Genomic DNA, 12337 nt, shown 5'->3' with positions numbered 1-12337 from the left:
CTTTTTGTGTGTTGTCTCTGTCTGGTTTTGGTATCAGGATGACAGTGGCCTCATAGAATGAGCTTGGAAGTGTTCCTTCCTCTGCAGTTTTTTGAAAGAGTTTTAGAAGGATAGTTATTAGCTCTTCTCTAAATGTTTGATAGAATTCTCCTGTGAAGCCATCTGGTCCTGGGCTTTTGCTTTTGGGGAGATTTTTGATCATAGCTTCAATTTCAGTGCTTGTAATTGGGTTGTTCATAATTTCTATTTCTCCTTGGTTCAGTCTTGGAAGAGTGAACTTTTTAAAGAATCTGTTCATTTCCTCCAGATTATCCATTTTATTGCCATATAGTTGTTCATAATAGTCTCATAATCCTTTGTATTTCTGCATTGTCTGTCGTAACCTCTCCTTTTTCATTTCTAATTTTGCTGATTTGATTCTTCTCTCTCTTTTTTTTTTTGTGATGAGTCTGGCTAAAGGTTTGTCAATTTTGTTTATCTCCTCAAAGAACCAGCTTTTAGTTTTATTAATCTTTATCATTGTTTCCTTCATTTCTTTTTCAATTATTTCTGCTCTGCACTTTATGATTTCTTTCCTTCTACCAATTTTGGGGTTCTTTTTGTTATTCTTTTTCCAGTTGTTTTAGGTCTAAAGTTAGGTTGTCTGCTCGATGTTTTTCTTGTTTCTTGAGGTAGGATTGTATTGCTATAAACTTCCCTCTTAGACCTGCTTTTGCTGCATTTCACAGGTTTTGAGTTGTCGTGTTTTCATTGTCATTTGTTTCTAGAAATTTTTTGATTTCCCTTTTAATTTCTTCAATAACCTGTTGGTTATTTAGAAACGTGTTGTTTAATCTCCATGTGTTTGTGTTTTTTTTTTTCAGTTTTTTTCTTGTAATTGATATCTAGTCTCATAGCTTTGTGGTCAGAGAAGATGCTTGATACGATTTCAGTTTTCTTAAATTTACTGATGTTTGATTTGTGACCCAAGATGTGGTCTGTCCTGGAGAATGTTCCATGTGTACTTAAGAAGAAGGTGTATTCTTCTGCATTTGGATGGAATGTCCTGAAGATGTCAAGCGTTTTCATTTTTGCATCAGTGATTTCTGTTAGATCTGGGCCAGTGTCCACTGAAGTGTGCGATGCTTGAGTGAAGTTTCCAAGACGGCAGGAGAGCCGTTGGTCTGTAGCCAGGCAGGCTCCTTGCTTGCTGTCCATGCTCATCTGTCAACACCGTGTGGACGTGGATTCAGACCAGAGGGCGGTAACTAAGCTTGGGTCTCTCCTGTTGTGTCTGTTCACCATCGTGAGAGAATTTCTGACACCCCGTCAGCGTGCAAGAGGTTAAGTTTATGTGCTATTATGCTAATGTACCTGGTGTATTAGTTATAAAACACAAAAGTTTGGGTTTTTTAAAGTCTTTTTTTAAAGGAGGTTGTTTTCTCCTATGTGGCAAATACCTTGCTCAGCCTGGGGATAAGTTCACCAGCTTCAGAGCACCGGAGTTGGTGTCGAGGAGGGACGTGTGCAGGAGCAGGTGTGAGCAGGCTGACGTGGGACCAGGCTAGAAATGCTGTGTATTCTCAAGTGTGTTCCCTGTGATCAGTTTTTCTGCCAGTTATTGACTTGAAATTGTCCTCAGCCCACCCCAAGCTGACCCCATGTATTGTGAAGGAAAATGAGAAATAGAAACAAAAGGAACCCCTGGGACCTCAGGCAGCAGGGTCAGGCGGTGATGTTGGTCACCGAGTGTGCAGCTGAGTGTGCCAGAGTGTGGCCTGAGCCTGTAGCTCTGGGTGAGTCAGAAACTTGTTTGCTCTGTGGCCTTGGGAAGTCGCTTAATGCCTCTAGACTTCAGTTTTCTCCCTCATAAGTGGTTTTTTTGTGTGAAAATAACTTAAAGTACACTAAATTCATGTAAGCAGTAAGTGAAAGTGTTGGTCGTTCAGTCGTGTCTGACTCTGCAAGTGAGTCATGTCTGACTCTTTGTGACCTGAGACTGTAGCCGCCAGGCTCCTTTATCTACGGGATTCTCCAGGCAAGAATACCGGAGTGGGCAGCCATTCCCTTCTCTAGGGGATCTTCTCCAACCCAGGGGTCGAACCTGGGTCTCCTGCATTGCAGGCAGATTCTTTACCATCCGAGCGCCAGGGCTGCCCAGGAAGAATGCAGCAAACGCGGCCGTTAAGACAGTGTGCGGGTGTCCCAGCGGGAGATGCTTGGATCATTCTTGACAGTGGCCAGTGGGGGTGGCGTTGCACGTGGGGAGAGCCTGCACAGGTCAGCGTCGTGGGTGGATCCGGCAGCTGGTGTTCACGTTCAAGCCTGAAGCCTGTAGCTTTCCGGCCCACCATGCTGCCTGGGCCGGTGAGAGCGCCCAGGGCAGAGTAGGTGCTTATCATCTGTGTGTGGGGTGAATGACCTGGGCGAGTGGGAGAGAAGGCTGGTGTGGCCCTTGAGGAAGGAGTAAGGCCTTGTCTCTGAGGAGGGGGCAGCCGGTGACCAGCGTTCCCTGGGGCCTGACACCCGTCCTCCCCTGAGCCCCATCTGGCTGCTTGTCCATCAGGTCAGGAGTGGGTTTCTTGGGCCCTTTGAACATGTTCAGGACTTAGGTCCTCCTCTGGGTGTTGAGAAGAGGGCGGTGGGCTAGGGTGGCACCCCTGCTCAACTTTGGAGCTGGGATGTGACTCAGCTCCAGGCCCGCATGTTGGTCTCTGAATCAGAGCGAGGGGCTGGAGGCTCCAGCTTCCTCCCTGCCTCCCCCAACCCAAGCCGTTCACCTGCTTTCCAGTACCTTAGATTCCTCCTGTGGGGACAAAGCTTTTCAAACTGTGATCACCACTTGGATGCAGATGCTTTCATAAGCAAGGGCTCGTTGAGCTGTTACTGGGCGGTCAGATCGTCAGTGTGGGGTGCTCTGAGAGATGGAGAAGTATGTGTGTTGCCCGCCCGATGGACAGGCCTGGCGTTGACATCAGAGCTGAGGCTTAGAGGGCTGGGGGGCGGGGGGAGGTGAATCAGAGAGGAGGCAGGACAGCTGTTTCCCGTGCGCTCAGTTTTGTTGAGGTCCACTGGCCAGGCCTGCATTTTCTTGTCACAGGAGAGTCGACACTTGCTCCAAGCCAGGTGGGGGACTGGGCTCTGCTCGTGAATAGGACCCTGTGGCCTCTAAACCACTTTATATGCACCTGGGGGTCTTGTTAGAAAGCAGATCCTTACCTGTCCTGGGGCGGGGGCGGGGCCCCAGACTGTTTCTAAGAGGCTTTCTGACACAGTGATGTTCCTCAGACCACAAGTGGCTCTTCGCTGAGGGATGATGGGATGGGTTCTGGGTGCCCACCAAGTGTGATCAGTGGTTAGTGCTTTGTCTTGAGTGCCTGGGGGGTTCCCTGGTGGTGCTAGTGGTAAAGAACTCACCTGCCAATGCAGAAGATGTAAGAGAGGCGGGTTCAATCCCTGGGTCGGGAAGATCCCGTGGAGTCAGGCATGGCAACCTACTCTAGTATTCTTGCCTGGAGTAAGTACAGTCCATAGGGTTGCAGTGAGTCAGACAAGACTGAAGTGACTTAGCATGCACACATGCTTGATTGCCGGGTGGGCAGAGCTTCACTGGAGAAGGTACTTGGCTCCTAGAGGGAGTTCTCTGTGACCAAGGTTTTTCCCAAGTGTGGCTGTGGCCCTGGCTCCACAGAGGGGTGTCCTGCATGTTGGTGATGGGTGTGCATGTCAGGTGGGTGGCTGGGTGGTGCTCCTCCCCCGTGATTGCCCACCCATCGCCACCGGCTCTTGAGTCAGCTCACATGTTTGCACCGAAGTGCAAGTGAGTGCTAAGTGACATCCCTTCCATGAAGACTGGGTCTTCGCTGGAATTAAGTTGTGTGCTTAACGATCAAGGCTCATTCAGCCCTGAGCTGGGGTCACAAGTGTGTTTGGACATCAACTTCATGTCCCAGATCAACAAAGGGACCAAGGCAGTGGTCAGTCTCAGCCACAGGAGGTGGCATCCGCTGCGAATTGGGTGAGGAGGAGGGAGGGGTTAGGTCAGCCATGTCCAGCAGTGGCCGTCACCATTGTTAGTGCCCCACTTAGGTCCACCCTCAAAGTCAGGCTTTCCCTTTCCCAGCATCCTGTCTGCGTGAATGTCAGTTCAGGGACACTGGCTCTGATGGCGTCACCAGAAGTTTCCCTGTGCACACAGCCCTTGCTGGTTGTTAATAAGAAGCCCCCATTGCAGCTTTGCCCCTGGGAAGCTCTGCTATTTAAAGGAACTTTGTCTTTTTCTTTTCCTCCTTCTTGCCCCTCCTTTCCCCTTCCTGTTCCGCTGTCTCCTCCACCTCCGCTCCTACAATCCCCCAGCAGCCGTATCTGCTTGTAGGAGTGGATCTGGTTTGGTTTTCTCAGCATTCACACCTCCTTGCTTTATGCTTTTCCTCAGCCTTCTCCTCTCTATTGACCACAGACCAGGAATTGCGGGGGCGCGTTGGTTTTCATTGAAATGTGAAATTTCTGTCTTTGGTGAAATAAACATTTTGAACCTTTGCATCCATCTGAGCATTTATTCACTGCCTACTCTAGTACCCCTCAGAGCCCCACGTGGTCTCGGAAGTGTCCCGGAAGCCAGGTGAGAGCTTCTGAGGGTGGGAGAACGGACAGGTGGTTGGTCCCAGGGCCACTCACTCGTTAGCCAGGGTTTCTGAAACGCAAGAGGTCAAGTCAAAGAGCTGTGTCCGGGACTTCCCTGGCGGTCCACTGGTTAAGACTCCATGCTTCCACTACAGGGGCACGGGTTTGATCCCTGGTTGGGGAACTTAAGATCCCCACACTTTACAGTGTAGCCAAAAAAAGAAAAACCACCAAAAAAACCTCAACTGTGTCTGCTCTCCTCCCGTTGCCCTCCGGTTTGGCTTCCCTTCCACAGGGGGCGGAGGAGATGTGCTGTAACGGCGAGAGGAGCGGCCCAGAGTTGGACTGTGCCACTTGGGCCCGTCCCCTAAAAGCTGGGGCCCTGGACCCAATCCCCCACGGGTACTGAGTGACGACTCTTTGGGAAAGAGGAATTAGAAGCTCTTTTGAGAGGCAGGGTGGGGAATGAAACCTGTTTTGTTACTCCTGGGCAGGCTCCCACTGGGACTCAGGCGAAGCTTGGAATTGAGCTGAGCTGGGCAAGGACTTACCTTCAGCTTCTTCCCAAAGGATGTCCTGAAGAAACTTCCCCAACGTCTGGCCATGCTGGAGGGACTGAGCCCCTGCTAGCTTGATCCCAATGTTAAAGGGGGCGTTGAACTAGGAGGAGGACCACCCAGGAATTGTCAGAGGTCACCTGCACCCTCCCACCCCTGCCCCCTGCACCCCCACCCCAGAAGAGGCCCTGTGCTCTCAGGAGGGGAAGAAGGAAAGGCCTGGGGTCTGACAGGCCCCCCGAGGGGTGGCTTAGCCAGTTTGCTGTCCGTCCCGGGCCTGATCTTACCACTCCACGATCCTTAGGAGGCTCACCTTGTACCCTCTTTACCTGGCTCTGAAGAGGTTACTGATAAAAGCTGTGGGGTCCCCTAGATCGGAAGACGTCAGACGGAATGGCCAGTGATGGAGGTACAGCTGGGAGCATGATGTGGGGTCAGGGCTCTCCCCGGTGGACGCAGCTCCGGCCCGGGGGACGGTCTCTGCACCGCCTCCCTCCCTTCCCAGGAGCTCTTCCTCTCGACTGCACCGGCCCTTCCTTGTTCCGTGTTGGACCAGATAGGATGTTGACCTCTTCCTCGATCGATGCTCCGAGCCAAGGCTGTACTTTCTGTGCCTCTGTCTCTTCCCTTCTACAGGGGGATCAGCCCACATCTCCTAGTTTCTCGGCAGCCTATGAGACGACTTGTTGAAGCTCAAAGATTTGGGTGACCAGGAAGGAACTCTGTTTGCAGCCACATGGTTGTTTCTCTCCAGAGGAGTGGAGACCGTGCGCGCCTCCGCTCATCCAGTTCCTGGCCGTGTTGGTGACAGAGCTCCTGGGTGAGTCCACGAAGGGATCTTGGGGCCGAAAGGGAGCCCTCGGTCCTCCTGCCCCCAGCAGGGGTGCAGCCCTTGCCCTGCTCAGGCCCGGGCTGAGTGCCTTTCTCTCTGCCTCCCGTTTCACAGGTGAGCAGGGGTGCTCTGAGGTGTTGTTACAACAACGATAAAATGTGGGTTCCCTTTTAAAATCTGCCTCCCCCTCTTGCCTCCACCGTGAAGATGGAGCTGTGGAGATGACGTAATTAATTTGGGGGGAACTGAGGCCCCTCTGTTCTCTACCTTCAGTAAATATTCATTTCCTCTCCAGCCCTGTGGCCGATGCGAGTGGTCAGGTGACCCTAGCAGACTTTGGGGTTCCGTGGACACTGAGCTGGGGACCTGCTGGGCTGGTCTTCACCCTGGAGCCGGGCGAGGGGCAGCTGACAGGAGGTGAGGCAGCTGTCGGATGGGAGAGAGCGCGGCTTCGAGGGGCTGGAAACGGGCCCCTTGGCCCCAGTGTCTAACTAGTCCATGGGTGACCGGTGGGGCGGGACAGGACTTGGTCTGTAAGGCGTTCTGCTCTGAGACTCCATTTCAGGAAAACGTTTGGAGCGAGTGGAGGGGCCTGCGGTGCCTGAGGTGGGACCCCGGGACTGGAGGCTTTGGGGCACGCAGCCCACACTGTGTGGCCTGTGTCTCAGGCTTCCCCCCCATCTGGTGGGACCCCCCACCTCTGGACATCACGCACTCCTGGTTCCGGCTGAGGCAGGGCCTGCTGTTGCCTCTGTGGAAACTGGACAGTCCCAGCCAAGAGCGGGACAGTTGCCCCATCTGAGCGGTCCCAGGGCTTCCCTTGCCCCGCTGGGCCTGGCAGTCTCATCAGGAAAGTTCCCTGGTTTTAATCTAAGAATCTGCAGGCCGCCGTCAAGTAGGAACATGACGGGTGGGGTCTCACACGTGGTGGAGGCGGCGCCTGGGGAGAGTCAGGGGCTGGGGGCTGGGGATTTGACCTCTGACCGGAGCAGAGGTGGGCAGAGGAGACTTCCCGGCACTTGCTCTCTCTGCCAGACCGGCGGTGGAGACCGAGGGCTTGGGGACCCGAGCCCCCCAGGCCGTGGGTCCCACCTTGGCACCTGCAGGCGGTGACCTCTTGGGCCAGCGGGTTCCCCTGGCTGAACCTCTGTTCCTCAACTCTACACGAGGCCACAGAGACCAGCTGTACTGACCCCACCAGTGGCTGTAGAGATTCAGTGCCAAGCAGGGTAGAAGGGCTTCCCAGGTGGTGCCAGTTGTAGAGAACCCACCTGGCAATGCAGGTGATGTAAGAGACATGGGTTCAATCCCTGGGTCGGGAAGACCCCCTGGAGGAGGGCATGGCAACCCACTCCGGTATTCTTGCCTGGAGAATCCCATGGGCAGGGGAGCCTGGTGGGCTACAGTCCATGGGGTTGCAAGGAGTCGGAACAACTGAAGCGACTGAGTACGCTCACGTGCAGGAGGGCGGAGCCGTGGAAAGTGAGGCCGAGAGGGTGCGGCAGCTCGGTGGTGACTGGGCACCTTGGGGGACACTGGTCGCCCTGCACGGAGATGCCCATCTCCACCTAAACCCTTGTCAGTCCTTTCCCAGGACCACAGCCAGGCCCCCCGGCAGGAAGGTCACGTGGCGGGGGGCCCATAAAACGCCTTCATGCCCTGTCTCTCCTGGCCCTCCCGTTCTCTCCCAATGGCGCCCTTGCCCTGTGCAGGATTCCTGAGCCCAAGCAAGCCTGCAGGGCTCCATCCTGGCCTGCAGGTGGGGTTTCCCCATCCAGGGTGCCGCCCTGCCAAGATAGGGTAAGGTCAGGTCCGAGAGGGCCCTGAGCCCATCGGAAGGTTTTCTGCGGGGAGACACCTGCAGCCTGTGAGCAGCTCCTCCTTCCTGACTATCTGTGAATACTCGCTGGCACGCCCCCTCCCCTCTGCTGGGGCTCATCCTTGTGCAGCAGATTTCCTTAGACATTGGCCTGTTGATGGCAGAGACCTAGCAGAGCCAGGGGTGTGGAGCCCGCTGTTGTCCTGCTGTTTGATGTCCCTTGAGTAGCTGCTAAGTGGGTGTCTGTGGGTAGCCGCCCTCCCCACCCCACCTCCTACTGCAGAGGAACCCACCCGGATTTCCAGCTCGTCCTCTGCACCTTCCGCCTGACTTCCCACCTCCGGGTCAAACTGGCCTTCCAGGGTCCGGGGCTTCAGTCTGCCTGATGGCTTCTTAGCTTCCTTTCTCTGCAGGAAAGAGGAGGTGCTCCCCTCAGGCCCTGAATCCCCGCTCTCCTCCGAGAAGCAGGGTGAGGTGTGGACTCACGGTCAGACCCAGAGCCCTCCTTCGGGCTCGGGGAGAAAGCTGAAGCTCAGACAGGGCGAGCCACTGCCCAGCTCACACGGCTCGGGGCATTCAGGACATGGGGCTCCTGGGGTGGCGTCTCACCTGCAGTTTCTGATGTTCGGGGCTCAGAAAGCTGGAGCCCGCCATGGCCAAGTCCATGCAGAGCACGCTGAGCAGCAGCAGGCTGCAGATGGTCCACGGGGCGGGCATGGCTCCCTGGCTGGAGGCAGATGGACCTGGAGGAGAGAGGGTCTCTGGGCCGGGCAGAGAGATGGTGGCTGGTGGACCCGGGGTGCCTGCTGTCTGGAGCAGCTCTCCCCCAGAAGTGCCATCTGCCCACCTCCCCAGGTAGGAGCATGAGGGCTCCTTCCCAAGACTTTTCTCTCGGGGGCGGATGCTTGGCAGTGGGACTGTCCACATCCTTTGTCCCCAGCCCTGAGAACCTTGCACCAAGTTTCTGGAGGAGGGCTGAGGAAGGCGAACTGGCCTCCCAGGAGACACGGGGGCACCGGGGCCGCTCCCAAGTCCAGCTGGGAGCAGCCGGGTAGCACGCGGCCCTGTGACCTCCCCGTGTTCAGAAGGGCCTGCGGGTGTTGCCGTGAGTTAGACCCGTAAACAGAACCCCCGCATGCAAGCGTCCCCAGAGTGCCTACCTGGGGTTCCGGGCGGAGGTGGCGCCTGGCGGCTGTCTGGTTCTTATATAGGGCAGTCTGTGTTTGTCTGAAACCAGCAGCCGTCTCTCAGGGCAGCTTGGCATCTGGGGGCTGAGTGCCATTCCTTGGGAACTAAAAATGCTTGCATCACCCACCTGGGAGACGTCACCAGCAGAGGTCAAATGCCCTGAGAGATGGCTGAGTTGGCTGGGGCGGCCCCGTGGGGCCACCTGCCCCTCCTGTGCCCAGGAATGCCCGCCTCGGCTTGGGCGGGAGGAAGGAGAGTGTGCCCTGGGGCCAGCCCGGCGTTGCTGCTCAGCAGCTGTGACCTGCTGGCCTTTCTGCTCCCCTCCTCCTCCTGGGATAGAACCAGGTCGGTTGCTGTTGTTCAGTTGCCAAGTCGTGTCCAACTCTGTGACCCCATAGACTGCAGACCTCCAGGCGTCCCCATCCCTCATCCTCTCCCCGAGTTTGCCCAAGTTCATGTCCACGGAATCGGTGATGAACCAGGCACCGTCGCTTGATCTTGGGGGCTTGTGCTGCCTCGGGCCTCGTGAGGGACGCTGCTCTGGCTCCCATGGCCTCGAGCACGTGAGAGCCTGCCTCCTGGCATTCTCAGGCCACCCGGAGGGAAGCCCCGTTTTTCAGATGAGGAAACTGGAGGAGCGGGGCAGGGACCGTCTCCAGCAGGGGCTGAAGGCCCGTCCTCGCCTCTGGGAGGAAGGGGGTGATGGCTCCGCTCTGCATGGTCTTTAACACATGGGCTTGTCTCTCCTCCCCCGGCCAGGCCCTGAGAGGCAGCAGAGTGGCCCCAGGGGTGGGAAAGCCAGGACCCAGTGCTGCCAAGGGTGACCACATGCACGCTGGCCTCAGCAAGGTCACTGAGTGTCCCCTGCACATGGCTGCTTCTCAGAGCGCCTTTGAGGATGGACCGAGGTGACGGATGTCACATCCTTTGTAAGCTGTCAAGTATCAGACGGTAGCTGTTCTTTGTACCTTGGCCAGCCTCGGCCACATCACATGTTCCCCAATGATGAGCTGCTCAACCACATGGGGGCTTCCTAACCTGCCCGGAGCCCTTCGTCCCACCGGATGCCCAGGCGGTGACTCCTGAGGGCTCGGTGTGTGGTCTGCGTAGACGTTCTAGTGTCAGTCAGAGCAGGAACTTGCTTCTGGCCGCGCTTGAGCTGGGAGGGTGGGAAGGCCGCCCCCGTCGGGGCTGCAGCAGCGGGGCCAGGCTGTGAAGGGAGGCCCGCTGCGGGCAGAGGGCCGGAGAGGAGGTGAGTGGCAGGCGTGGCTGTGGACCGTGTGCAGCCGCCGGCGAGGAGCTGGGGTGCTTGGAGGACGGCGGCGGGGTGGGGAGGAGTGGGTTGTGAGGAAAGGCCTGGAAGGAGGGGCAGGGTGAGGATGAGCACCCTTGGGAAGCTCCTGGCACCAGGCATCTGGGCTTTGATCTGGAGGAGGGAAGACGTTGAAGGCTCGTGGGCAGTGGAGTGACCGGTTGACCTTGAAGACTTGGGAGGCTGCACCTCTTGTTTCATGGGGAGAACTGACTGTTTAAAGGGGCCACCCTTGCCCCAAAGCCACGCCGCCCTCAGTGGCTGTGTGGGCTGCCAGCGGGCTCCGGATCAGGAAGGGGCTGGGGCCGCCAGCAGACCTTTGGCCGTCAGATGCTGACCGGATGTAGATGGACCTCAGGGAGATGGACCTTGTGCAGACTCTAGGGACGGGGGACCTGGGAGGGGCCGGACTGAGCCCCACAGTGCAGTGTGGGGACCAAGTACCTTCTGCTGGAAAACTTCTACCAGGAGGCTCCATCAGTCCCAGGAGAGTGTAAGCGTGTCCCCTGGAGACCTTCCCCTTGTGAGCCCCCTGAGCACAGGGCTCCTGACCTTGGGCGCCCAGAAGGGCTGAAGGTGGAGTGAGGTGGGGAGATGTTCGAGACAGCCGGCAGCTTTTCCAGAGCCTCTCCTTGCCAACCCCAGCAAAAAAACAAAAAACAAAACCCAAAGCGTCTATGGTGACCAGGCCCCTGCTGCGACATGAGGCCTCCCTCCACCGTGGAGACGGGAGCTGCGGGTGTTGATCTTAGATAACAGCCCCCGCGAGCAAACAGAACACCCTTGCTCCCTGGTCCCCTCGCCCTCTGATCCTGGGAACAGGAAAGTGCAGAAAGGAGGCCTGCGGGTGCAGAGCCCAGGCGAGCTGGGGAAGGAAGGGAGGGCGGAGGGGCCGGGGAGGCTGCGCCCGGGAAGTACCCCGCCACCCACCCCCTGCTGTGGAAGGGGGCGCGGACTGGGCAGGGCACACGCAGACCCGGCCCCAGAGTTCTCCGGAGGAGGACTGTGTCTCCAGGGAAGGACTGGCCTTCCCAGCTCATGATTCCCGTCGGAGTGCGGATGACGCTGAGGCCAGCCTGCACCTGTCTGTCTGCCCCGCAGAGCGTTCCCTGCCCACTGGGTGGTGCTTCCCTTCCTGCCGCACGGCCTTGAGGGCCCGGCCTCGTGAACAGACAGGGACGCGGCGTCACCCAAGTACCTGCCGTGTGTAAATGGCATCTGAGAACAAAGTGTGTACACGGTCCACGGTCTTTTGTTTGTACCAATGGTTAGCTGGCTTATCAGGCACTTTTTGCATCAGTGTAGCCCAACCTTGGTGTGACCGAGGCAGAGTTTGGGGTCTAGAAACAGGTTTATTTTGTGAGATAGGGCTCTTTGGGCCAGCTTCTTCTTTCTCTCCTTCTGGCTTCTAAAATAGAAGTATCATGCCAGCCATGAGATGGAAAATTCCTTCGAAGTCACATTAAAGAATGCAGAAAGAAAGAGGTAAAATCAATTTTAATAATACACTTTAATGTACCCCAAACACTGTCAATTTGGCACGCAGTCAACATGAAAATGATTTACATGGTTGGTACTGGTTTTCTTTTTACTAAATCCTCAGAGTCTGGTGGGTATTATATTTCTGCAGCATTTTTCAGTTCAGACTTGCTGCATTTCTGGTGCTTAGTAGGGACCCATGGCTCCCAGCTACTGTACAGGGTGAGTATTAGGTCAACATGGGTGTCGCTTTTTTTTTTTCATTTTTTATTTCTATTTCTTTATTTACAGTCCATAGTAAAGTCACAGCTGTAAAATAAATGCATTAAAAAAAAAAAAACAGAAGATACATCTGGATGACAAAAAATAGACGAAGATTGAAAATCTATGGGATTCCCCAATAGCTCGGTTGGTAAAAAATCAGCCTGCAATGCAGGAGACCCTGGTTTGATTCCTGGGCCAGGAAGATCCGCTGAAGAAGGGATAGGCTACCCTCTCCAGCATTCTTGGGCTTCCCTGTGGCTCAGCTGGTAAAGAATCCACCTTCA

General features: G+C 55.8%; 1 protein-coding gene across 1 annotated transcript; it reads right to left on the bottom strand.

Annotated features, from left to right (window-relative positions):
* Positions 1–4521: 4521 nt before the first annotated feature.
* Positions 4522–8683, bottom strand: GHRL (ghrelin and obestatin prepropeptide). The gene is made up of 4 exons (XM_027523571.1): positions 8420–8683; positions 8104–8217; positions 5154–5262; positions 4522–4672 (listed from the first exon to the last, which is right to left on the bottom strand). The coding sequence occupies exons 1-4, from the start codon at positions 8525–8527 to the stop codon at positions 4653–4655; spliced, it is 351 nt and encodes a 116-aa protein (XP_027379372.1). The 5' UTR covers positions 8528–8683; the 3' UTR covers positions 4522–4652.
* Between the last annotated feature and the right edge of the window lie 3654 nt (positions 8684–12337).

Source organism: Bos indicus x Bos taurus, chromosome 22 (genome assembly GCF_003369695.1).
Source record: "Bos indicus x Bos taurus breed Angus x Brahman F1 hybrid chromosome 22, Bos_hybrid_MaternalHap_v2.0, whole genome shotgun sequence".
In the NCBI taxonomy this organism is placed as follows: domain Eukaryota; kingdom Metazoa; phylum Chordata; class Mammalia; order Artiodactyla; family Bovidae; genus Bos; species Bos indicus x Bos taurus.
This window is presented reverse-complemented; position numbering and strand designations above follow the sequence as displayed.